Source organism: Sesamum indicum, linkage group LG3 (assembly GCF_026168435.1).
Source record: "Sesamum indicum cultivar Baizhima isolate 11 linkage group LG3, ASM2616843v1, whole genome shotgun sequence".
NCBI lineage: Eukaryota > Viridiplantae > Streptophyta > Magnoliopsida > Lamiales > Pedaliaceae > Sesamum > Sesamum indicum.
In genome coordinates this window covers 24036347-24064293 of record NC_142659.1, presented here as the reverse complement: position 1 = coordinate 24064293, position 27947 = coordinate 24036347, and the positions used below count along the sequence as shown (strand labels likewise).

At 35.9% G+C, this 27947-nt stretch overlaps 1 protein-coding gene across 6 annotated transcripts; it reads left to right on the top strand.

Annotated features, from left to right (window-relative positions):
- Positions 1–414: 414 nt before the first annotated feature.
- PRP40C (pre-mRNA-processing protein 40C) lies at positions 415–26117 on the top strand. 6 transcript variants are annotated; one of them, XM_088878440.1, is made up of 18 exons: positions 461–571; positions 894–1004; positions 1205–1309; positions 1408–1470; positions 2962–3198; positions 4008–4644; positions 4731–4894; positions 5903–5940; positions 8826–8904; positions 12183–12650; positions 14131–14214; positions 16584–16724; positions 16833–16939; positions 18278–18401; positions 20444–20587; positions 22315–22461; positions 24848–24970; positions 25544–26117. In XM_088878440.1, the coding sequence occupies exons 3-18, from the start codon at positions 1271–1273 to the stop codon at positions 25859–25861; spliced, it is 2913 nt and encodes a 970-aa protein (XP_088734566.1). In that variant the 5' UTR covers positions 461–571; positions 894–1004; positions 1205–1270; the 3' UTR covers positions 25862–26117. The 6 variants fall into 6 exon arrangements, with proteins under 6 accessions (XP_088734565.1, XP_011073766.2, XP_088734564.1 ...); XM_088878439.1 differs by lacking the exon at positions 894–1004 and having other exon boundaries at positions 415–571; XM_088878438.1 differs by lacking the exon at positions 894–1004 and having other exon boundaries at positions 431–571; positions 1079–1309.
- The last annotated feature ends 1830 nt before the right edge of the window (positions 26118–27947 follow it).

Genomic DNA, 27947 nt, shown 5'->3' with positions numbered 1-27947 from the left:
TAGTTTATTAGAAGGCAAAGTATATTCAACCTTCAAAATGCTAAACATATATAAAAATAGAATCGTGAAACTTGAAGGTAGATCACTAAATGATTTTTTTTGTAAAAATCAGGTTTGATCGAATCAAATTAATTACAGAGCAAATGTATCACACTTGTTATGCGATTTGTCATTTTTTTTGAGGTGTACCTCAATCGCATGACAAATATATTGCATTTGTCATATGATTGATTCAAATTCGATTGAGTCGGATTTGAGCTAGAATTTCCCAAATTAATATCTATCTTTTTTGGGGAAAGCAGATGAGAAAAGTAACCTTACGTCAGTTTAATCAGGATTTGGGCCTCCTTTGGGCTTAATAGCTCAACCGAAAACAATCTGCCATTATTAACCCAATCCTAATTTCTATCAATTGAAATTTTTAAAATTGACTGAAGTCCATATTTATCAGACAATCAGATTTCGTCTTTTGCATAATTGGCTCGCAATTCATGAAAACCCAGTTCTCCGCAGCTTCTCAGTTCTCCCTCTCGCCAAATTCGTAGGTTTTTGTTTCTGGCAAAGCCGCAAGGTATTTTCATTCGTGCTTGTTCTCCATTTTCGCAGTGACTGAATTTGGAAGAGATTTTGAATCCTTTATTTCTTTTGTTGACGACACTGAACTTGTTTCATTTCCTCTGTTCAGTCCTTTATGTGCACTTGTTTTTGTTTTGTTTAATATTTTTGGGTTGGTACTTGACATTTTTGTTGTTGTTGTTTTGCTTATTTATGTGCTGCACAATCACTTTGTAACAAGTAGGTTTGCTTTTTGAAGACATGGGATGTATATGTACATATATATTTGTAAATTAAAATGAGCCCTTAAATTTTCTTTATGGGTTGTGTTTCTGAAGGAGGTGAGCCGTGGGTTGTGTACCACAATGGAAAAAAGCGATTGGTTTCTTGGTCAATTGGGTGATTTCTTCTGAAAGTCATATATATATATATATATGTATATATAGTGGGTAAGTTTGAAAAGTCATATTTTTGATGTAAGCATTTCATTTTTTTCTTTTCTTAAATCTGAATGGCGGTACAGGGATGAACTCATGTGTTTTATCAAGAAAATTATTGTAATTACTTTAAATTAAGAAGAGAAATGGTGGAGCAGAGCTCCATTCCTAGTTCAACTGGAACTGCACCACTGAATGATGCATCTGAACAGACACAAAACAGTGCTGCTGGATATGCATTCGTACGACCTTCCTTCTCTTACTTGAATGCAATCTATATGCCTCCTGGAAGCTCTCAACTGTCATCTGCCAGTCCTGTCAGTACAAATGAGGAAATTTTGTACTTTTTGGTCGATTCCTTTTACTTGTATGGAAGAGCATTATGCTGATCAGGAGCGCTATGTGTTTGTTGTAGGTGATGCAGTCAGAGTCTCTAGGTTCTTCGTCATCCCTTCCTCCTATGTCTTCGGGTCTGTCTGTGAGTACCGCTCCATCTTTCTCATCCAATGTCTTGCATTCTAGAGCTGGTTCTGCGGTGCTCAGCTGTTATCAACTAGCATGGTAGGAGCTTCCTAGATTCAATGCATAATGTTCACTTGACATGTATGCTCAGAAAATAATTATATATATTTGATAAGCTTTTTGATTGAACAGCATGAGATTGATTTTAAGTCTCATAGGTTGTGGGTGCTCTGAATCTGATATTGATACCAGCTGTTAAAACCACTCCTGGTATGGGTTTTACTCCCACCATCAGTTTTTTGACCAACCTCGTGACTGCATTTTTGTTTATAAACAAAAATGTGCTAAGACTGCACTAGTTGTAATTAGTATGGGCATTACGGTTAATTAGGTGGATATTTTTGTGATATATTTGTGCCAGGCGTTTGATGTTGTGCAGTATGACACCATTCTAACTGCTTTTTTTGTGCATTTGGCTGTAAATGTCCAAGTCTAAATCTAATACATAAGAACCCCATTTTTATGTTAGTGTAACTGAACATAACTACTAGTCGTGTTAGCAGAGCGAATTGATTTCATCGCAAGCTGAAGTGTGGGAAGAAACTTTGTCATATAGTTAAGATTTGTGCTGTAAGTTGCACTGCTTCACTGCCGCTATGTTTGTCGTGCGGGGAATTAAGTCAAGGAAGTTAGTAGTTCACACACAAATTAGAAAATAGGGACCCTGTAGCTTCCTTTTCATCTATGCATATTTCCATCAGAAATCCACATAGGTTTTCATAGAAAAATTCAATTTTTGGAAGGATGATGCCTCCTGCTTTAAGATGTGACTTCAGAGCCAGTCAATATGGTTCTTTTAACACCTTGGTAGAACTGAAGACGGAGCTGCATAATGTCCATGGATAATGAGCCTCAAAAGTGCTTGATTATGGTATGAAAATGACAAAAAAGTCAGTTTATGTGCATCTTATTCTAAAAGAGAAAAGGTTCATTAGATTCATATCTATGTTTGATCTGAAATTTTTTAAATATCTAGAGAGCATGTATTTTTACCAGAAGCAGAACAAATGACCATCTGTCTGACATTTCCATATTCTTTACCAGTAGTAAATTCAATCACCTTCTTCAGACATGTGCATATTTAAGAAGATCAGCAGTTGATGAACTACTTATGATACTTAAAATATTTTTAGCCTATAAATCTACCCTTGACGCTCTGATTCTAAATTCAATGTGTGTGTAATTATCAGATTAGTTTTACTATTTTATCCTGTCTTCATCTGCCTTACGATATCAATATGGTTTATATCTTTTTGTTCTTTCTCTTTAGTCAACTTAGTTACTGGAGTGTGTTGTCACTTTATGCTCTAAAGTAAATTTGTGCAGAGGACTTAAGTTGTTGTAATACTTTTACGTCATAAAAAGTCAAGAATGGTGTTTCAAGATGTTCATGTGCTTTGAATAGGTTTATCAGGCAGTTCTGATTGCTGTTATTTATTTGTGGCAGGCCATTGAGCAAGGTCTCTCTGCAGGAGGAAAAAGTGCTTCATATCCTGCACAATCCATGCTACCTCCCGGTTCTTCACTCCCGTCACATTCTGCTTCCTTTGCACCTGGAGCAGCAGTACAGGTCATAGCCCCTTCAGGTGCTCCTGCTGTTCCAGAAGGAAGTTCATTGCATGCTGGAAATTATTCTTTGAACGGGAATGTGCTGCCAAAGCAGACAGATCAACCACACAGAATTGTACGCATTAGCTTAATTATTTTTGTGGTTCATTGCCATTTGCCATGAGATTTGATCCTGACTTATATTGCAGCATAACAATCAAACTTGCTATTCAGTTCATTGGCTCATTTCATCTGGATTTTCTTATTGCCATTTGAGTCCATGTCAATTGTCACTAAAGTTTACTTTGACACATCTTGCACCATTTCTCTCTTAGCACACAATTACCATAAGCTCATACCTGAGTAATGTCTAAATTAACATGTTTTGTTGGTAATCTTGTCTGTAAAAGTCATGTTTCCTGAGTACCCTTGAATGAAATATAACGAGTAAAAGAAGTTTCTGAAGATCTTCAGTGGTAAAAGTAGGCATTTACAAACACAACTTATTAGCTTGGAAGGGTCTGGTAGCTAGTATTGTTTACAGCTTCTAGCAGAACTGTGAAAAAGATAATATATTCTCTAGGAGAAAATTTAACGAAGACAATGAGGACAGAGAACATATTTGTCTAGTATGAATTAATACCAGTGAGTGTAATAGTGATGACAATCACTTAACCCACACTGTTCGTGTATAGTTGCTCATAAACAGCGTAATCCTTGTTGAACAAGCTTTATTGACGACTTTACAATTGTACTAATGCAAAGATTTTGATTAAGATAAGTCTTGGTGAGTACCTGGCTTTGATTGGGACTGAAGCCAGTCTGCTGGGTATTCTCTTAATGATTACGCTACAGTACACTTTGAGATCTTATTCTCATACTAAAGTTGATTGTTACTAGCGATGTCTGGTAATCTAATAGTTGTGGATTTGTTTCTGATTGTAGAATGTAAGACTTGATGGTACTCAAGATACGGCAGCAAGTACTTCTTCACCAGCTATGCAGTCTGCTTCTCACCCTGCTCTTCCAAGTTCAAGTCCCTCTGCAACTTATTTTGCATCGAATAATTTTAATAACATGGCTACTTGGATGCCACCTCCACCAACATTTCAAGTGCCCAGAGCGATGCCTAATACTCCTGTAGCACCTGCCCCCCCTGGGATCGCTTCCTCTTTCCCTTCTCCATCAAATTCTGTCGCCCAGGCCTCGTCTCTAGATTCTGCTGCACCTCCAAGAACCTTCATGCCTGCAGCACCTATTCTCTCTAACCCCTCCACACAGCATAATGTAATTTCTATGTACCCATCCCCATCTCCTCATGCTGCTCCTCCTGGACCATGGTTGCAGCCCCAGCAGATCAGTGCCTTCGCCAGACCACCATTTTCACCATTTGCTGCTGTTATTCCTGGTCCTTATCCCACACCGACTCGTGGTACGCCACCGGTTTCGGTTGCATTGCCTGATATCCAACCTCCAGGAGTTTCTCCAGCAGTATCTGCAGTTGGAGCTCCTACATCTTCCTCTACTGCAGGTGGCCAACCGGCCATTGGTTTTGGGCTGGCGGAGTTACCTCCTGGAGTTGGTAAGTCCATTTCCACTTAAATATTGTTAGATTTAGGATTTAACACACTATATCATGCCACTTAATGCTGCGAGAATGTTTTGTAGAAAACAATAAATATGTTGGTAATGCTGAAACCAAAGATGAAGCTCCAATCAAAGAACAACTGGATGCTTGGACAGCACACCGGACGGAAACTGGGACTGTATACTACTATAATGCATTGACAGGGGAGTCCACTTATGAGAAACCTCCTGGTTTTAAAGGAGAGGTACTGCAAGCATTATTATCATCTCTGGGAATTTGATGTCAGTTGTATTTTCTAAGGGGTTTCTTTCCCTTTTCCCTATAATATGTATTGTGTGTGGCATGTCATGACCAGCATTTTGTTAATTTCTATAATCTAGGCAGTTCCATTATGCATTTGGTTTTTGTTGCTTCTGCTCAATCTTCATATTGTTCTCATTCTTGTTCTTCAATAACTAAATATACTTGGTATATGTCCTTAAGCCATATCCCAAATATGTGCTTTAATTTTAATGTATATGATGACCATGAATTTAGTTATGTTTCATTAATATTATTGAAAGAAGGTGCATAGGTAAGGGTTTGTTTGAAAGACTTTTAGAGAAAGGCAAGCCTATCTAGGTAATGTGATAAGTAACATAGGCAAAAAGTTCCCTTTCAATGCATTCAGCCAGGATAGTTTGCGGGATGAAGAATTTCTAGAAAATATCAGATTAGCTTTGAGTACTGAAATGATTGAGCAAAATACAGAAGAATGAATAGAGGAAGAGTAGAGAAACAGAAGAATGCTGCAGCCTGCAGCCTGCAGCCTGCAGCCCTCCATGAATATGTAAAATTGCTTAAACCATGGTATTAGATTCAATCAAGTTTTTTCTGCAATATTCCTTGGGAGTGGACAACACTGAGTAGCACATTCTTGATAATTTTCTGGTGAAACACTTAAAATGCTACTTAGAACCGTGATTAGACCTACAAAATTATCATTTTAGGCAAGGAACTTGCCATAGTTTTGTTGGCTCTTAAAACTTATAAGAAAAATATGAAACCGTTGAGCAGCATTTCATCAGAAATTGGAATAGCATAGCGACCTTTTCTTTGCATATATTTTTGTTGGAAACAGCTGATTTTGCTAATCGTAATTTCAGTTTGAGCTATCTTCCTATGAATGCTTGTTTTGTTATAGCTATTTTGTTGTCTTGTGACCTTCCTCTATATTTCCTTGATGAGCTGTGATTGTGTTCTATGAATGCAGTCAGATAAAGCAACTGTGCAGCCAACTCCTATTTCATGGTGAGTTCACTTTCTACAATGGAGAATTCTATCTTCTACATTGACTTCCTCTTTCGCTATAATTTAACTTGTTGTATCAAGCTATTTCCATGCACTATTTACTGGATTAGCTTATTGAAAATATTAAATTTCAAAATTAAAGGCTAATGATATACTAGCAACAGTTTACAGGTTGAGAGATGATTAATTTTATTCCTAAAACTGGAATTTGGTATGCAAATCTCTCTTGATTGTACTGAAAAATTACCACTAATTGTAAGAACAGATAACAAGAGAGTAAAAGGTACTGAAGTGGAATGTTACTGAAAACTACTTGATGGCTTCACTGTCTGGGAGAGGCAAGTATTGATGTCTTTCACGGTGAGCTTCGGTCATCTAGTAATCATTACTATTCCAGGAAAATAGTTGAGTAATTGCTTAGCGAGGCTTTGTAAATTTTTTCCTGCTTCAATAGCTTAATTTTTTTTGTTATTAAAAGGTGGGGGTGGACCTCAACACGTTTATTTATATAATAAAAATTAAAAATAGTTTCTCTAAAATTCTGTACAATTCTAAAGGAGTGAACAAGGAGTCGAGGAGTACTTACTCCCTTTACAAGCACAAGTTCTATTCAACTCTATCTAATTTTCATCTAATTTTAATCTCAAATTCTATGTATGAAGTTCTATCTAATGTCTTTCAATCTTTTTTGTACAACATAGAAAGTCTGAAGTTTGAAAGTAAAGCCTATCTAAGTATACTAAGCTAGATCCTTGAAGTCTCTTTAACATAAGCCAAATTTGCCGAGTGATGAGTCAGTCTCCACTTCAATGAGAGCTTTGTGCATCCAAGCTCCCAAAATAGCACTTTAATTCCCATATTCCCTTCAAAACTTTGCGTGGAGCAGTTGCTCTCAAGTCCCAAAACAGCCGAGTGGATGCCCATGCTTGCTGCCCCAATAAATTGGCTTCCAACTTCAACCCAGTTTGACCATCAAAATCCATGGCCTTGTTTGTTTTCCAAACACCTGAAGATGTGGGCTGAAAAATTTAGCCCAAAGTTTTAAATCATTATAAAATGCTGCCAGCGTCCACTCCTCACTTTGATCCGTCAATTCAATTGAAGACATTGTCTTACTGCATAAAGCTCCCTTCTAACTCTTGTTGTGTCACTGATCAGCCACACTCCTTCTCTGATAGAGCCTCCACATGTTCCAGCATTAAACACTAGAAAAATAGTCCCTGCTATGGCTGCAATGGCGTTTCTGCAGGTCGTTTAATAGCTAATAAGCTGCTGCAACTCCCTCCCTGTCGGCACGTGACAGATGCAAGTTCCCTTTTGCAAAAATTCTTGTGCTGTAAGTCAGTCAATCTGATGCTCTCAGCTTCGGACAACTCTACAGAAACACTAGAAAATCACAGTAGCAATGTGATTATAAACATATATGAGGACACTAAAAGCTTAACTACATTTCGTTGCATCTGAGTAGCTACTGCTCCTCAACCTGCAAGTAGCACCTCCAAGCACCAATCTGAGCAGGATACTCCAAAGCTGCTGCACAGAGGAGGTTGTTTAAAACCTAAAGCTAGGCAATTGCATCCTGTTCCTGGAGTCTTGACAAAACTAGTGGCAATCAGTTTATCTACAGTAATCCCCATTCATCTCCATTAATTAATCAAATTTCTGCGGTGCTCACACCTCCATACTTTAAATCTGCTGCACTTTGCTACCTGCAGAAGCACAACAATAGATCAGGAGTAATATTCTTTAATCTGCAACAATATCACTTCAAAGCATCATATACTGTTTCAACATATTCAGCACCATAATCTCATTATATTCAGAAATCAACAACGAAATACCACTCTTTAGTTATCGAATAAGCGGCTAACACACATCCCTGGAGGTTCTCTAGCAAAGAAACCAACTCTCCACCACAACTTGAACAATCATAAAACTAATGTCATCTATTCAATCTCGAAACACATTAAACACCTTTCATGGTATTAAACTTGAGGATAAGTTGTTCAGTCCCTAGGGCACTGAGCAGGCAAAATTTGGAAATATGGTCTTACTTCTGCTTATTAAGTTACAGAAGGTGTCCTCATTTGGAAATGAATCTAGCCCATGCTAGACATATTTGTTGAAGAGAAGTGATTCAAATTTCCTCTCTAATTGTTTGTGTTTGGATGCTGAAGTATCATTCTGTATTAGCGGCCTTGCTGCTTGCATTTGTTATAGATTCTTGTTTGGTTGTAATTGATGAGAAATGAAATGAAGAGAACTGCTTAATGGAAAGGTTAAGGAAATGCAACAGAACTGCACTCAGTAAAAGCCTATGGGGACCTGTAAGTGTGGGCTCTAAGACTTCCGTATCTTGTTGGAGAATCTAGTTAATCGTACTCTTTCTGGTTCTTTAGTTGGCAATTTTATGAACTTGGTGATTTTTAATTTTTGCAACTAGGTTACAGGATGTAATGGATTTAAGAAGCGCATTGTATTGCAACAAGAAGTCCCTGGAAGAAGATATATTGTAATCTTAGTTTTTCACAGTAGATTTTGGAATCAGAGATGACAGAGCAGCAGCTGTTATGATCAAGGAAGATTAATATGTTGCCTCCTAAAAGCTAATATGATTTTCTTAAGACAATCATAATTGAGTCAATCTTCACCTTTCGTAATGATTTTGTTGTTATCTCTGGGTGTCTCGAGTCAGCAATTGACTGTTGTTACTGGTTATCTTTCTCTCTGTCAAAATTAGTCTTATATAAAACAGCCAAAGGGAACTACTTGTCTGTTGACTCTGTTCTGCCATGTCTAGTTAAATTCTGAAGGCTGTTTCTAAACCCTGAGCAGTTTCTGTTATGAAATCTTTCTGATATCTTATCATGTTCTTATGTGGCCAGGGAGAAATTGACTGGAACTGATTGGACATTGGTCACCACAAATGATGGCAAAAGATATTACTACAACACCACAACTCAGGTATGGTATAGTCCCAATCCTGAAGCTTGTAGCCCCATTCCGAATTAGCTATCTCTCATTAGTAAGGTGTCTCATAGAGCAAAATGTTTTGGCAATTGGAACTGATTTCTTCGCTTTCGCTCATAAAATTTTCCCTTTTCTGGGTTCATTCTGTTCGATGCCCATGTACCTACGTTTTGTTTTTGGACAATGTTGATATGGAAAATGGTTCTTCTGTCTGTCTGTAATCTATTTTTTTTTTTCTTTTATAAATGTGTAAATCCTTAACTTCTGGATCATGACAACTGCATGCTCATGAGTCATGACAACCACCAAAAAGGATGTAAACCTCATATTGGATTGTTCATTGAAAGGTAAATGAATTTGACATGCTCTATACTCAACTTCCTGAATAAAAGAATTCGTTAACAATGTCCTGCATTTGACCGTCCTGTTTCCAAAGATTCCAATTAATTCCTGAACAAAGTAAAATGCTTGACAAATGATGCTCACTGGACGAAGTTTAGCATGTAATATGTTGTTAGATTAAGGTAGATTTCAATGGGTGAAGTTAATATCCAGACTAATACAACCAGAGCTATCAAGTGATAAATGCGCCTTGTATAAACAAATAAAAACAAACATAATATTGGAAAAAGGTCCTTCTCGGAGCGACAGTACAAAAGAATTGAACTATACCCATCACAACTTTCTTGGCGATCCCTCTGGCCCAAGTAATGTACCAATAACCCAAGTTGGTGTCAGCAGTCAGTTGCTTAGTGCCATTTCTGGAATGTCCAAAGTATGATGTCTGCACATGGTCTGGCCATAGAACTACGAAAATATGGAGTAGATTGTTTATGAGAACCAGTATAGTATCATTCTCCAAATATAATCTTTTTATACAATATAAGATGGTTTTTGCTGACAATTCCTTGGTTCTCTTTTCTTCTACAGAAGAAAAGTATCTTTTCCCTAGCAAATATGTGGATGACTAGCATTAGACTGAAAATATGACAATGACAAGTGTTAAGGTTGTTGAGGACATAGCCTTTATGCTTTAATATTTTGAGATTCTCTTCATGGAATTGAGAGAAATATAAGGATCCACAATTCCATATAGCTGAATGAAAACAAGTACTGGACAAGGTTTTGAGGTGGTTGAATTTCGTTGCTTCTCTCTGTCTATTGCTGTCTCTAATTAAAGTTCTTCTTCGCATATCCAGAAAAGTCACCAATTGATTTGTTAGCTGCAGTTCAGTCTACAGTTGCTTGATATTAGTGTTTGACCCTTGTAGAGCATTATTGCATTTCTTGCAAATTTTACTTTCTCAAAGTCTGTTTGCTAGTAAATTGACTGAAATCAGCCATTCAATGGTAATGAATGGATCAGAAAATATAATGTGCACCATATGTTTGACTTGTTTTGTTTGTGAATTGGATACAAATTGAGTGCTAGGATCTTTGAGGGAAAAAATAAATTGTTAATGTTATATTTGGATAGAGTTCATATTTTGGTTCATTCTGCTGCAACAACTCTAGTGATTCCAATTAATGCTGCTGTTGAATCTAGTAATCTATAACATCTTTCAGAGGCTATATATTTGGAGATCTTGTGAGAAGTGGTCAAGGCTTTCATTTTCCTCAGAACTTGTACTGTTTTCCCTCACTAATCGAGTTTTCCATATAAAAAAGTATCCTTTCATTCTTTCGATAACTACAATTTTAGTTTATTCCTGAACATGTCATGAAAAACACAAATTAATGTGGGGTCTGCATATTTGGAATGCAAGTATAAGTTAGTCATTAAGTTTGTTCATTATAAATAAGTTCAATGCTGTAAATGCAAATTCTGTGCTGAATATCATTTTATCCAGATCCTAGTTGACTTTGTGCTCCCTATTGGATGGAGTCAGAGTGGATTTCGATCAACTTAATTGTGTAGGGTACTTCGTCATCTTTCTCTGAATTGCAATCCCTCTTCCCCGATTCTCATTTCATGTTTTATGCATATCATTCTTTGTTTTACAATTGATGGTATTTCCTCTCATAATTTTATCATAGATTTCCCATCTTCCCATCATGGAACAGCCCCTTGATTAGCAAAATCACCGCTCTTCTGCATCAATTCCGTCATGTGTTCTTATTATCATCCATAAACTATGCATTTTGCATGAAGTGTGTTTTATTAGGTTAATTATATGACCTCCCATGAGGTTTGTCCAAATTATGTTTACCTATCCTAAAGCTAATATTTGTTGCAAAGACTGGTTCTTGGATGAAATGACCCATTTACCCTTCATCCGAAACTGTAAACCCCCGCAAGATTAGTCCAATATACAAGGACCCTCCTTTTGAAATATCCAATTATAACCTGCTTTAGGTTCATCCTAATTACAAATAAATCCTTAGCAGTTTATTAGATAAATGACAAAATAATTGAAATTTTTATTGCAGGCACTTTTAACCTTTCAATTAAGGTTACTAAATATAAACTCAAATTTCTGAATCTATTGATGACATTATTGTTGACGCCAAACTTGGATTTAGAGTGGGGACTCTTCCACTTCTCTTCTTTTCTTCCTCATAGTCATGGGAGAATGAAATCCCGGGGCAAGCAACATTTGGTGGCATTGTTGGGAGTAATGACAACAAATTTAAGTATAACTGTGTGTAAGAATTTCCAATAAGGTTTTTGTTTATTCAAATAAAATGACATTTTCATTAGTGTTTTCTAGTTTTAATTTTTTGGCAAGAAAAGTAAAAGGCAGCTTAAATATGTGTGCTTCATTATTTTTAAAATTATATTTAAAAAAGTTTGAAACTCTTGTGCATTCACAGACCAGATACTGCTGCACTTTTAAAATATTGAAGTAGACAAATGTGTCAAAGTATACAGTTGAGAGAATAATTTAGTAGTTTATGTTAAGAAACAAATATTAGAGAAAGAATTTTGCTAAACTGCACTAGTTCTAGAGGCTTGGTCTGAATTTAGACAGACCATAGGGGTTGTTGTACCAATTATTTGGTGTAATAATGCAGAGGTGCAGCGGAATTTTCATAATATATGCTTATGCCATCTTTTTCCATTATGGTGATAATATGGAAGAGGTAATTTGTAAACTGATATTGAACCTCTGAGGTGGGGCATGTATGGTGGATAAACCTCAATAGAGGGCCCTATAGTTAACCCTTTTAAATGTATCAGGTTATATCATTGCTTCTCGTTTTGTATCTTTTTGCTTATTTAATAGATGATTGGACTTGTAATCTGACAATGTCATATGCTTCCTGATCAGTTAAGTAGCTGGCAAATACCTAGTGAGGTGACAGAGTTGAGAAAGAAGCAGGATGCTGATGCTTTGAAAGCACAGTCAGTATCAGTGACAGCTACTAATATAATAACTGAAAGAGGACCTGATGCTGTTAATTTAAGCACACCTGCTGCTAACACAGGAGGTCGTGACGCCACAGCTATCAGACCCTCAAGTGTCTCGGCGTCATCCGCTCTGGATCTTATAAAAAAGAAGTTGCAGGATTCTGGAATGCCGGACTCTAGTTCCCCAGGCCCTTCTTTGTCCAGTGCAGTGGCTTTAGAACTAAATGGCTCAAAACCTATGGAGGCTTCCATCAAGGGTCTCCTGAATGAAAATAATAAAGAGAAGCGCAAGGATGCGAATACTGATGGTGATATATCCAATTCCTCTTCAGATTCAGAGGATGAAGATGGAGGACCCACCAAGGAGGAATGCATCCTCCAGTTTAAGGTATTTTTATTTTTTGTCTTGTTTAACTTGTCTTTTTTGGTAATACTAATTTGGGGTCATTTAGCGTAACTACTTGAATCTTGTTTCTGCTTCTTGAGGAGCCCAAATGTGCATATGATTAATGGTGTGCATGTGAAAATGGATCTTGCATTGTTCTGGAGAGCTTGTCCGCTCTTCATCACTCCAAATCATTTTCTAAATGAATTAAGGCTTCTGTTATATGTATCATCATATAAAGTCTTCAGTTGATTATTCTCCCTTGAATCTTTATAGAAGTGTTTTTCAACCTGCTTTTCAAGGTAAAATAGCGTAATTTGTCTGTGTATAAATTATGCCACCAGCACTAAAAACTTTTTTGTTTCCTCGAATAAAACTTGTTTTGATAACTAAGAGTTGGTGTGGCTGTGAGCGGCATGCAATGTCCATTTGAAAATTATGATATGCATAGAAGACTACCATGTCTTGCTGATGAACTGAAGTCAAGATATGAGATGACGATAAAAAAGTCTGAAAAAGGTGAAGTCCAAGATGAGCTATGTATTGGATTGAGCGCATGGGATTAGCATGGGCTGTAGAAGTTCTTTCTTGATTCCAGTAAAGGTCGAGCAATGCAATGGATTTTATAAGCTGTCTAACTCTGTGCATGGAAAACATTGGGGGCATGGAATTGAGAGTGGCTAGAAGGGCCTAAGCCTATGATTCTTTTTATAATTCTTACTTGGAACATCTTTCACCATGCTTCAGAGTTGTTACAGTGAATATATTCTATCATTGGCACCCGGAGAGTGTGATCAATCCAAGACAATATAAATTGATAAACTTTCTAAACTATTACGGACAGATGGTGTATATTTGGTTATTTTGTACTAAAAAAGTGTACTTCTTGATCGTATAAATATTGAAATCTTTATTCCAAGTGTACTAGTTTGAAATATTTTTCATATCGCTAAATGAAGAGTGGGGAAGCAAATGTGATTAATACTAGATGTGAGAAATAAAAGTTTTTATTAATATTCTGCTACTCAACTTGCTGGCGCATGATTCTCCATAGTCCTTGGAGTTTAAACAGTTTTGAGTGAACATTCTTCTTCATTAAGTTATCCCTGGAAGTGTTTCTCACACACTACCAAATGCTCCTTTTTCATGCTATTGCCTTTCCCACTTTGATTTTGAGAAATTTTACCACTCTCTGTCGCTTGTCTCCCTCTCTTTCCGTTTTTCATATATTGATGCTGACATACACACAAGTAGGGCCTTCAACTCTTTTAGATAATTTTCTACTATCCTTTGAATTTTTTGGTTAAGTAGCTGATAGCTCAAATGATGGCGTTGGCTCTTCAGCTTCTGTCTTGTCCTCTTAGATTTCTGTTGCTATGTGCTGGCTATATGTACCACTTGTTTTGCTTTTGATTCAAAGATTTCCGCTCATATACTAACATCCTGTGGCATTAAGTTACCTTTGTGCTTTTGCAATTTCTAGGAGATGCTGAAGGAACGGGGAGTGGCACCATTCTCAAAATGGGAGAAAGAACTTCCTAAAATAGTGTTTGATCCACGCTTTAAGGTTTGTTTATTCCTTTAGCAATGTGTTAACCTTCTGTGGATTTGGGACATACCATATTTCTAGAGATTCTTTATATATATTTGTTATACTTGTGTTTACATTCTGCAGTTGGAAGAACTTGCTTTAATGTTATAAGTTTTTTTTGATGCCGTCAGGGTTATGTAGGTGTGTATCTATGCTATTGGAATTTCATACCTTGGTAATTTGTCTTTGCATTGGTCTATTTTATCACTGTGTTTATGGAGTACTGCATTTTAGCTGAATAGATAATTAGAATTTAGATTATAAATAGTACCGATCTAGGGTCTAGATATATTTTTGTAACCACAGCATCTGAAGCCCTATGAATTTTACATTACAGTCAAATATTGGTATCTGGAACACCTCTGGTAATAAATAGATTGCAAAAGGAAGCTATTGAATCCAACCAAGCGAATAAACATGCGGTTGGTTACACTTACATACCCTTTGAAAATGGTAAATTAGCAACTCCCCCCTCTATATTTCAAAATTATAAAAAACTTTCCTCTGAAAATGCATCAACTTCAAAGCTCACCGTGATATTAGGGCTTTGAAAGGGAAATTATGATGTTAGCATAGATGAACCACTTCCATTTTCATTTACTAGCAGAGTATTCTCATAGAGGTGGTCTTTTGAATTTTTAAACATGGAAGGGGAGTTGATAATTTTTAGCATCTTCTGGAGGGATGGGGGTGGCTTAAGTGTAATTCTCTGAATATATAGTTGATTGCTTGCATCTGCTGTCAGCCTTTCATGCATGCAATAAATTGTTTTTGCAGTTCTACAAGTTTTGGAAATCATCTTATCTGGAACACTGGATCTATAGATCAATGGATGAATAATAATTGGGCTTGCTGATTATGGTTTTAGTGTTCGATATGATTTTGCTCCTTCCACGCGTAAAAGGCCTTTTATGCCTCCCAGACTCTATTGTAAACAAAAATACGAGAATCTGTGTGGTCCATAAACGGATAAAGGTTTAATGTCCAAAGAGCTTACAGGAAGTGTCTGTTTTAGGCTTAATAAATGTCTATAGAACTAATTGAAATGGTTGAAAACTATATAAAGGCTTATATTCCAGAGAGCTTATGGGAGTGTTTGTTTTGGGTTGCATGTCTTAAGGTTTTCTTATTTGCTCAAGTGTTTTGGCAACTTTGAAACAATTCAAATATCATATCTGAACTATTCTTATTCCTCTAAGTTTGAATAAGAGAATTTATACAATATAAATTTTTCCTTCCCTTTTTTGGCTTTACCTATTTGTATTTTTGGTTAGTAAGAACAAACATATTCTAAACTGTCTTTTTGTTCTTTTTTCAATTTGTATTTATATACAAAAGCAGCACAAATGTTACCTGCTTTTCAATTTGTATTTATATACAAAAGCAGCACAAATGTTACCTGCGTAATCTTATCCATTCAATTAGAAACTTGGTTTCACTTATTCTTTTTTATCATGCATTTTATCATACAAAGTAAATATCATATTCAAACTATAATTTAATCACAATCTTTATTTAAATGAGACATTTACTCAATCAATATACATCCAATTCATATAATAATAGACAGCCAGACCCAGATTGAAAATTACAGATTGTATGGACAAGCCCTGAAAATCTCATGGCATCTCTGGGTCAAGTTTTCTCAGTAATAAACTGTGTTAAATAACTAAAGTAAGTCTGCAACTTGACTATCTTATTTATTTAGAAGGGGCTTCCTGGTGTTGGTAGTCTACATCTTGTGGGGAAAACTCCCAAAGTTCAGGCCAATTTGTGTCGTTGTTATGCTGCATATCCTAAATGTTTGAACTGTTGACTTTGTTCTTTTTAGGCTATTTGATCTTGTGTCCAGCAAGCAATGTGGACTCTTTTGCTTAATATTTTTGTAGCTTTCAGCAAACGATATCATGCTTTCATTTCTTCTATGATGCCAGAAAGACTGGCCATGTCTTAACAGTCTTGTCAGAATAATTGGGGGATTTTATTCCAGAAGTTTATGACTGTGCCCTGAAATTTTCCAATTTCAAGTTTTAAGCTCTATTATGAATGGGAGAGGGTCTGCATGAATATGGAAACAACCTAGAAAAAATGGTTCAAACATGATACATGTGCAATGATATCTCTTAGAAGAGTTCAGTTATTATATTTACTTGTTTCTTATTTCGTTTTTCTTCACCACAAGTTTACTGGATTCTAGAAACTTGAATGGATTTATTTCCTGCAATCTTTGTTGGTCTCCCATCACTGGTTATGTACTTAACTTTCTTATTTTATGCATCTTTATAGGGGTTCAGTACAAAGTGTGTTTGCCATTGCTTTGTCTTCATGAAATTGATCTTGTACAGGCTATACCAAACCACAGTGCACGAAGAGCTCTTTTTGAACACTATGTCCGGACACGTGCTGAAGAGGAGCGGAAGGAAAAGAGAGCTGCTCAGAAGGCTGCTTTGGAGGGTTTCAAGCAGTTACTCGAAGAAGCAAAGGAGGTTTGATGCAATTGTCTCCTATTAAAGTATTCTCTGTTTCTTTTACAATTTGAATTTTGGATAGGCATTATGGAGTCAAGAGACTAAGACAAGTGTTTAAATATTCAGGATATTGACCACAACACTGATTATCAAACATTTAAGAGGAGATGGGGAGAAGATCCACGTTTTCAGGCCTTGGACCGGAAAGAACGAGAGGCATTGTTAAATGAGAGGTATAATTTTCATACAATTTAGTACTTACACCAAATGTGTTAGTGGTAACCATCTCTCTCTTCATTTATACTTTTGCTCCAGTTTGGACCTTGTTATTTTTTTTCAATCATTGTTCCAGTAAAAAGTAATTAAGGACAACAGATAATTGGTCAAGCCTCAAGCATAACATTAGATGTTATTTATCCATTGAAATTAGTAGTTGGCTTCCCATTTTCCATTTTGACTTAGGTATTTAATAGAGAATATATTGACCCTTTTGGAGTGTGAAGCAGGTATAGACATGAACTCCCATCTTCCAGGTTCCCTGTTCCTCTCTATGCTGTACTCATTGAGTGTGCTTTTTAAATATTGAAGATTCATGTTATCCAAGTCATATCATACATGGGAGAGGAAGTTAGCCCACTCTTTATGCTCATTTAGTATGGCTTTCTTCTATCTCCACTACATACAGATCACTCAAAATGGATTTACTTCCTTCCCCCCCCCCCCCTCTATATCTATCTATCTCTCTCTTTATATATATATATTATCTTTTTATAATCTATTCTGTTTCTGTTCATCTCTCTCTCTATATATATATCTACACATAGAGAATCTGATATATGTGAAGGCATAATGTTCAATATATTTAGTCCTAAATCTGTAATTTTCATGGAATTACATGTCACACTTGTCTGGAGTTTGATGTGCTTTTAGCCAGAATGCTAATGATACAAGAGAGCAACTTTAGGAGTTAATAAATGATATGTATCTAACTTTGCAGCATACAAATAGCCTCGAATCTGCACAACCTTTTAATACCTTTTGGGATATGTAAATCACTCGGTGGAATTGACGGTGGTATGAACTGGATAACGACTCACATTTTCAAATAAGAATTTTATGCTACATGATAATGTTTTCTGTATAGTTATTCAATATTAATCCTTTTGTACAGTCTTTTTATGTCCTCATGTGTGAATGTATGGGAAAATGTTGTCTAGATTTAATATTGAATTTTAGGCCCTCAATTGACTAGTTTTGTGTTCCTTACATTAGTTTGTTTTCGCATGTGAGTTGGTGGTGCAGGCATATCATTTGGTTGGCATGGTTGGATGTTTAATAGCCGAGTTCTTTTTCTTCTTCCTTTTTCTTGAACTCCAGAAATATTAACACAGTGCAGTAGACAACAGATCTAGCTAAGTTTATTGTATCGCATTTCATATTAAGTTAACACATCAAACCTTTGGTGTGAGTTCTTATAATCTTGGATTTGTTTGATGGATGTGATGAAGCTTCAGTTTATCTAAGTCTATTGTATTCTATTTCATAACCTAGGTTTTACCTCCTTTCTCCAGGGTTCTTCCTCTGAAAAGGACTGCGCAAGAAAAAGCTCAAGCAGAGCGTGTTGCTGCAATATCTAATTTCAAGTCGATGCTTCATGATAAAGGAGATATCACTTCTAGTTCCCGCTGGTCAAAGGTATGTTTATGCCAAAACTAAATGTTATTTCTGGTTCCCCCTGGTGAAGGCTAGGCTTACGCAAACAATCTTGTACATGCATGTGTGAATGCTAGTTGCTAAATAGATACTCATTGTGCATTGCTAACTTCAGTACTTTGAGGGTTAACAATGAGTGATTTCTCCCTCTTTACGAGTGATGCTAATGCTGGTGATGCCAAAGACTTTCTTGCTTTTTTCCGGAGAATCTTTTGAAGACTTAGTGCATAGAACACTATGAATATACTGATGAAACAAAAGGACTTGGGTTTGGTTATTACTATAAAAACAGTAGGAGGTTTACAGTTTGTAAATATGATGAATAAACTAACAAGCAGAAAGCTTGACAAATAGTGGTTCGACATAAAATAGGAAATGAATTCTCTATCCATGCTTTTCCTCAACAATTTGATGGAGTTTTCCATTTTATTATGAAAATGATAAAGTCGATAATACTGCTGAAGGCCAGATCTTCATGGCTGGTTAATGGAGAATCTTGATCTATTTTTAACTTCTGTGGTTGTGCTGAACCTGGCATGAAGGCTTGACTTAACCTGGCTACAGTTGTTCGGCAGGACATGGGAAGTGTCAATTATTTTGACTTGGTATTATTAAATTATTGCAGTCAAGATAACTTACTAATTGCTTGTTTTTAAAATTTTCCGCTCTTTTTCCTAGGATCTTCCAGCTAATTGTTGAGGGAAGAAAATGTTGTGAGACTAATTATGCTTTATTGGTCTTCAGCAAGGTCTATTCATTTCCTTGTTAACAGTGATTTTGAACAAAGATTCAATATATGGTGTGGTATCACTGAGTACTTAATGATGTACTATTTGATATGAATAAGACATTTTCACAATATGAGGGAAGAAAGTCTGATTGATTTCTTTACCAAAAGCTTTTGTTCTTTCTTTATGGGCCAGAAAATGTAGCTGAATTGTTTTGTGGTGAATGCATTTGTTGAAGTAGATAGAAATTTGAAACACATCTTGAAGTCTGATTTAAATTCTTTAAGGTTTCATTTGTATGGAAGGATTTAGATTTGAACAAAGAATTTGAAAAAAGGATTTCAAATGACTCCAATATTAAATGGATTTGAAATCCGTCACAATATTACTCAAAGTAGCTCAAAATGGGAATAAAAGAATTTCAAATAATTTGAAACATAGAATTATCCAAACAAGTGTAATGGATTTATCATTATGGACTTGAAATGCTTAACTCCAAATACAGCAATCACAACATAGGAGCCTAAAACAATGCTGACTGAGGTTGTTTAATAATCTCATAAGCACCAATTGTTCTTAAGTACGTTTTAGTGTTTGTATACAGCTTATTTGAGAAATAAGTAACTTGTTCAGCTTTGTTGGCTGCCTGTACAAACATGAGCTGTTGCTATACGACCTGCAAGCTCTTACATATAAATTATGGAACTGAAAAAGGGATGGTGTTTTCATATAGCATATTAAAATTGCTTAAACATAAGTTATTTGGTGGATCAGCCGATTAGGGTTGATATTTGGAATATGAACATGGAGACTGTTAATGCAATCTGTTAGGTTGAACCAAAAGGCCTTAACCTCCCAACCAGACGTTAGGATATCTCAGATTTTGACTTTTGGATCATTAGCACCTAACAGGACATACTAATAGTTGTATGGAAAGCCACCTACCTCTCTCTGGTGCGAGGCACGGGGCTCCCTAAGGGTCTACCTTTGGGGGACTTATAGAGAGATGGCAAGCTGTTGTTATGTAATTAATTGTAGGTTTTAAGAAGACTTCTTTTCCTCATTATCTCCTTTAATCTTACTAGAAGCTAGTATCAACAGACGAATATATGCGTGTATGCCTGTGTGTGTTTAGTCTTTAAAACAATTTCTGAGATTACCTGTTAAGTAAGAGCACACAGGTGAATTGTCTGGCCTAGCTGTTTTAAAGATCTATCTTTATTTCATTGTGAAACACAAATTCCATTTCTTATTCCACATGTACCTTTTTATGAAGTTATGAGTTCTCTCTGGCAGGTGAAGGAAAGCTTAAAATGTGATCCCAGATACAAGTCTGTCAAGCATGAGGATAGGGAGAAGTTATTCAACGAATATGTAGCTGAACTAAAGGCCGCTGAAGAAGAGACAGTGAGAAAGGCAAAGGCAAAACAGGACGAGGAGGTGATAGAACTTTTTCCAACCTTCAAGAATCAAGATTGCTAATTCTGTTTTAATATGCATGTTTACTTTCCTTTTGCTTAACATTTTCCCAAAATTTTTCAATTTTCTTATCTAAGAGTAGGTGTGATTAACTATTTCATGAAATGCATTCTCCTGATTAGGTTAAGATATTTGACCTTGTCATCAGAAAGAATTCAATCAATACATTTGCCCATCTCTGGGTTTTGTTTCGTTTTTGCAGTCTGTTGCCTACATGTTAATCTAAGGTTAACTCGCTATGAATCAAGAAAGGAATTTGTATATTCAAACCCACATTTATATTTTGAAAGTCTGTTCCTTATGTCCATGATGCAGCTTGGATGTAACATTTTTGTTTGTCATTTTATGTCCTGGATTCGCTTTTAGTGACAAGTTTCTGCTGTGTTAGTCGGGACGGTCTATGTAAGCCCCATTATTGAGATGCACACTCTGATCTATGAGCTCCATTGTTAAAACACAAACTCTGCTTTCTTGATTTCAACATAAACTTCCGATTTCAGTGCATGTCACTTTGTTTGGAAAACGAAGAAGCCCCTTCATCTTCTGACTGATTAGGAAAAATATTCTCCACTGTGTTTGGTTCTGTTTTCTGAACCAAATTCTCCATCCCAGAGAACAAACCATGCGTACTCCCCAGAGAGATAGAGAGAGAGAGATGAGTTTTTGCATATGATGTACTTGATGTCCAAGTTCTGCTATTAAGCATAGTAACTTCTCTTGGAAGTAAAATTTGATGCCATATAAGTTCTTCAAAATATAATTGATTTGCATGCGGTCTGTCCATTGGGTTAATTAGCTGTATATGGGAATTGAAGGATGATCAAAATGCACCAGAAACTCAGATATTTAAGCAATTCCAAAACTGACATGTTAGGTTTTGTTTTCATTTCCAATTTCCAGTTATCAGTGGGAGATGTATGTTTTCAGTTTCATATAGATTTTCGTGTATAAATGAGATATGTTAGTGGTGTCAAACAATAAATTCTTTATTTGATGAAAATGCTAACTTCTTTTTTTTTTTATAGTTAGGCTGTCAAATCAAATACATTTTTTACTTGGGTGAAGTTGATAGTTATATTTTTATTGATTTTAGAATTGTTATTGATGTCATGTCAAAGTATTATGAAAAACAATATATTATTAGTTTTTAAAAAATTAATGATTGTAAAATTTTGTATGTATGTAGATGTATAAAAAGAAGTAATGACTGAGATGCGAACCATAGCTCAACATTTCCAGAGAAAATATATATCAACAAACTTGACTGATTCAAAAATTGAAAATTGAAACCAGACAAGAGTGATAGCTCAATATTTCCAGTGAAAATACATATCAACAAACATGTTTTAACTTCTTTTACTGTTTCCAAGATTGAATGAAACCAGACAAGGCATTTCATGAGATGATAATGTCGATATCACTTCCAAAGAAGGATTAAAGTAAGATATATCGTGATGAATCTTACTCTGTTTTTCTTATAGTTACATATATCACTATGTTACCTTGCATTGCAGTGGAAAACATCACAACCTGCTCTTCTATTATTTCAACTAAATGCTGTCCCTCACTTGCAATGGAGGCCATGAATTGGGGAACAACTTATTGATTGTTCTTTTGTAACCCTTTTAGTTATTTACTATTTGTTGGTTACGAGATTGTTATGGTATGTATTTGTTCTTTGGTTATAGGAGAAACTGAAGGAAAGAGAAAGAGCTCTACGCAAGAGAAAAGAAAGGGAGGAACAAGAAGTTGAGAGAGTGAGACAGAAAGCTCGCCGGAAGGAGGCTTTAGAATCATATCAAGCTTTATTGGTAGAAACAATAAAAGATCCTCAGGTATTTATATCTTTATATGATTCTTGAAAATATTTATATTGATGTGTTCTATGAGTAGGTTTATTATGGTATAATATTTAACTCTGTTGTAGATGCAATTCTTAACGTTAGCTAAATCAATCAACATAATATGGCATACTCATTACAAGTAGTAGACAACATACCTGGCATGATAATTTGGAATCCTGAGTAGTTCTTTTACACAAGTAAGCAATTGCTAGTGTTTAAAGGGCATCAGGGGCGAGCTCTGTGGCACGGTGGTTGGAAATTGTCTGAGGCCATGTGGGTGTATGCTAGGGTGTTTTTGGGCAAACTCAATTGATTGGGCCATATGAATTTTGCATCAAAATCATGAGCTCTAAGGATATGCTCCAGAGAGTGAATCATCCAAGATCCTCTCAATTATAGATTTTGAAATGCTATCATCAAGCGCCATGAAAATGGCAATGGGGTCTTGCCATTTGCGTCTCGAGCCACAGGGTGCAACATCGCGTCTTTTATAACTATGAACTATGGTTCTGCCGATATCCAAGGTTGTCTTATTTGTGCAACTGGTGGAAGGGAAGATCTAAATTTCTGTATTTGGGGCAGAATATAAGGGGGGGTGGGGGGGAGAAAAAGGGACTTCTTCCTTGAAAAGTGTCCATCCCTTTCCATCATAGTAGTCAATGGCGCCAAGGGCTCCTGGAGCCATGGCGCACGGCATGGCGCGCGCCTTTTTAAAGGATGGCGCAAATATAAGAAATAATCTATATATTTATATAATTAGTATTATTTTGATTAGATTAATGTGTAAGGGGTTGAATAAGACATAAAACAACAAATTGAACATAACAAAACTTCATATAATTAAATCATCCCAAAAAGAAAACACTAACAGAACAATTAGAGCACTCAAAGATTAATAAAATCACATCAATTTCAAAGATTCAATCGGTATAATTAGAGCTTGTACTGCTGTACACACCAAAAATTAACTTAGGAAATTAGGGTTTATTAAGTTAATTTTTTTTAGGGTTTATATTTAGGAAATTAGGGTTTATTAACTTATTTTTTTTTTTAATTCATGGGCCTGGGCAGCCCAGCCAAAACCCAGGCCGCCTAGGCCCTTTCTTTCATTTTCGGTGCTGCCCAGGCGCTCGCTATGGCGGCGCCATTGACGACTATGCTTTCCATTTGGCCTCTTTTTTTTTTATTTTTCTTCTTTTGCTCTGCATATATACACTTCCAATATATTTGGATTATTTAGACGCCTAAAAGATAGTTTGAAGATAGGATAGGAAGCATTAAGATATTCTAGTGCTCACCAACCATTGAGGAAAAACAGTTATTTTGAATTTGCTTTCATTGTGGTAACTGATTACAGCTTAAGAGAAACAGTAGGCCTGGTTAGAGAATTGGGTTTCTTTTTTTCTTTGGGGAAGAACAGGATTTACTTGAAATTGCTCTGCTTGGAATTTTCTTCTATTAAATGGATAGTGACATAAGGTTCTTGCTTTTGCTCTTTGGGAATTTAGTAAAATGTAAGATGGTATCATGGTTCCTTTGAATAAGTGCATTCCATGATATGCTTATGCATCAATATTTCGCTTTTGGTTAATGACTTTTAGACGATGTAAGTACAGTCACATTGTTAGGTGTTATGTAGCAGCATAAAATAGTTTGACCAGTTCTGCTGGGGTCTTTATATTTTTCAAAGTTGTAGGCACCATATCTTCACTTTCATAGCGTTATAACCTTGCTTTCTGCCATTGCTTCATTGTTGACAACTTTGTGTTACTATAGCTGATTTTGTAACATACATACAGGTCTTCTTTATTATGCTGAAAAGATTGTCCGACAGAATTTGATTTCAGAAATTCTCATGTGTATTTATTTTCATGTGTTTTTTCCATATTCTCTTTGCACGCATAACTAGTATCACTCTTTCTACACTGTCATTTTAATGTTATTATTTCCTCGATGATCGTGTGAAAGATAAATAGCCCATTTTGTGATTCTCATTGGAAAATTTTAGATATTTCATGTATCTCTTGTAAATCGACAAGGCTTCCGTGGACATTATTTTGTTGGTAGCATGAGCATCCATACACGAAAGGCCACCACACTCAAGACCACTGCACTAAATGATTGAATCATGGTAAATTTTCATGTCATCATATTTAGAGATGTGGAGTCTTATCTAGCAATACTTTTCATCTTTTATAAGGGGATATGTCCTGTAATTTGTAAACAACAAATATGTGAAAACATCTACTGCTGCCATGGACGTAGGTGTTGTTTGGAAAACCATGTAAAACCTTGGTTGTGTATGTGGTTCTTCTTCCAATGGTCTTTGGTCTTTTGCTTGATCATTAACCAGCAATGATTCACTCTCCATGTGCAGGCATCCTGGACAGAATCGAAGCCTAAGTTGGAAAAGGATCCTCAAGGACGTGCAGCAAATCCTCACTTAGATAAATCTGACTTGGAGAAGCTTTTCCGGGAGCATGTAAAAACTTTGTACGAGGTAAGCTGGCATTTCTTTGATATTTTATTTAGTTGAAAATGTCTGCAGTAGACATGATCTGTAATCTTCCAGGCATGGCCTACATTGGCATTTTCTTTTCTAATTTCATTTTTTCCCTCATATCAGCATTTTCTTTCTTTTGTTTTTTCTTTTAGCTAATAATTCTTCTATCATCTGTATGAGGTTATAACAATGTTGTAATCCAAAAGAGGGGTCATTATTGGACACTGAGAGGGAGGACCAAGAGATTTCTCTTTTGCTATTTGTTAAATCTTTCTCGATGAATGTTTCTTACATCATGAGTTACTCAGTTTCATTTTCTCTTTTACTTTTTTGCTAGAGTAATTCCTGGAACGAAACTTTTTTCTTCATTTATGATCATCATTTTTATTTTCTTATGATTAGATGTATGTTAAGCATCACATATTTGCTTGTAATCTTCCTACTAAAAGATCGTGTAGTTGCGAGTTCTTTTATGTGCAAGTTTAAGGCACGTCTTACTGCAGTCAAGTTGCAATAGCATCTTTGTATAAAGTTAGTCTTGTGGTCTCACTGAACTCCTATTGATTCTAGAGATGTGCGGTGGAGTTTAAAGCTCTATTGACGGAGGTTATAAGTGCGGATGCTGCAGCTCAAGAAACACAAGATGGTAAGACTGCTATTACATCTTGGTCAACGGCCAAGCAACTCTTAAAGAATGATCCCAGATATAACAAAATGCCGAGGAAGGAGAGAGAGTCATTGTGGCGGCGTCATGCTGAGGAGATCCAGCGGAAGCAGAAGAAAGTGCATGATCAAGAAGGAGAGAAGCCTGCAGAAGGAAAAAGTAGAACTTCGGTCGACTCTGGGAAGCATTTGTCTGGATCGCGGAGAGCACATGACAGAAGATAGCCACTGCTGCTTCATTCTAGTTGGAGCTTTTTCAGATGATCTTTTGAATTGCACCTCAAAAATCAATCTGACCAAAATTGACAATCGTGCTACAACACCCGATTGAAGTGAGAGAGGGATGAGCAAAACTAGAGTACAAGAATGTGTTGCCGTATCAACTGTAGTATTTGGTATTATGAACTTTTGGTATTTTTGCTGAGAAAGGGCGATCCTTTTTTCACTAAACTACATTCAGTTCTAGATTAATTTGTTTCAATCCCCTCCACTTTGTTTCTCTTCCACCATTCCTTGGCAGTCCCAACGGTCCGAATTCCCAATAAATCCGTCAATCCAACAGTTACACCTATGAAGATGGTGTTTCGATAGTCGATCCATGTATGGTTCGAAAGCATGTGATAGTAACAGACAAAATGTTTGGCATGAAGAGATTCAAACATCTGGGAAGACTAGTCTGCAACGGTCTTGGGAAGTTTTGAAGCCAATGTCTCCTTGAACAAAAATGGACTTCCCTAAAAGAGCCAAAGAGAGTAGGTCTGAAATACAAAGAGTGAGACAACCATGGTTCAGTTTGGAAAACAAGTGCAGCAGTTCACACAACAGAGGTGGATGAGGAAGACTGTAATGTCGAGCTTCAAAAATTTAAACATAAAAATATTACCTGCCAAGCTGATATCAACACCTTTTTAAGCGTTTGTATGGGAACTTGAAAAATCATAGTTCAGATTAGTATTTAACTCAAATATTACCCTCATAAAATAATTTAACAAAAGTAATACAAATTAATTTCATATTTTACTTGATAAAAAAAAAGAGGAGATAAAATATTATCATACTCGACAAAAATGTACTTGATGAGTTTGAACGATGAAGCAATTGAAAAGGCCAAGAAAAAAAAATTAAAATGTACACCAATACAAAAGCTGATTGCTAGAATTCTTGGCAAGGCGTAATCAAACATTACAAATAGATTTTCTTGATTTCTTGTTTTCTCCGATTATTTCTTGAAGCATTGATGCTGCTCTTAGAAGCCCAAATGTAAATTATGCTTGGGTGCGTGGACCATAATAAGATATGACCAAGTTCACAAATCCACAAAAGAGTAAGCACCTCTGCTAAACTTATATATTTGTCTCAACCATCACATTAGTACTGTCGGCTATGTAATTAGATCAAGTGATAGTATCATTGTATCAGTGACGATATCAAAGATACTAAATGGTCTTGAATAATATATGAAATTGGGAGATTTTATCTGACCGGTAGTGGCCGATTCGGTTGATATCGACCGATATTTTAAATCATACTTTAGTATTTATTAGAGTATTTATAATTTTGAAATAATGAGAATATATTTATAATTATGGTAAATTTCGATAAAACCTATTGAAATTCACTCTATTACCATCAGCCATAAACTAACCGGAACTTCCTCTCCACTTTTCAACTCTATTCTCTATTTTCTGCTCCCTTAACTTGTTATATATAACACACCACCAATTAGTGCTATTTTATTACCAGCCAAAAAAAACCAAAACATGGCAGCTTTCAGAGTAACATCCAAATGCATTTCCACTGGAGAAACATTGCTCAACACTGCATGGATTTGCAGGGGATTTGTGTCCTCCACAAGGCCATCCCAAATGGTAAGCAATATCTCATGAATTCATGCTACGCTCGATGTTTTCTATACTATATGCGTAAATAATTCACACGTTCTTTGTTTTTAACTAACTATACGATGTATTGACTATCATGTAATATCTATTAGATTTCTTTTTCCGTTACGTAGAATTCGAATAACAAATATTTTGGTCATAAGTAATACTATGTCGAATGCTGTTTAATTGTAATCAAAACTCAAACTTTCAAGTCATTTTCAGTTTATCTTGGTAGATCATGTTGGTTTGCTATGATTTTTAAATCATAATAATTTCTAATGTAGGAATTTATGCATTTCTTCTAAACAGTGCGAGCGAGGTGAGACTCGTAGGCTGGATCTATTTGTTATTATCTTCGACGGGGTGTGTTCAACTTCATCTGAAAGCTTACACCGAAAAATTATTTAATATTTAATATTTTAACAAGA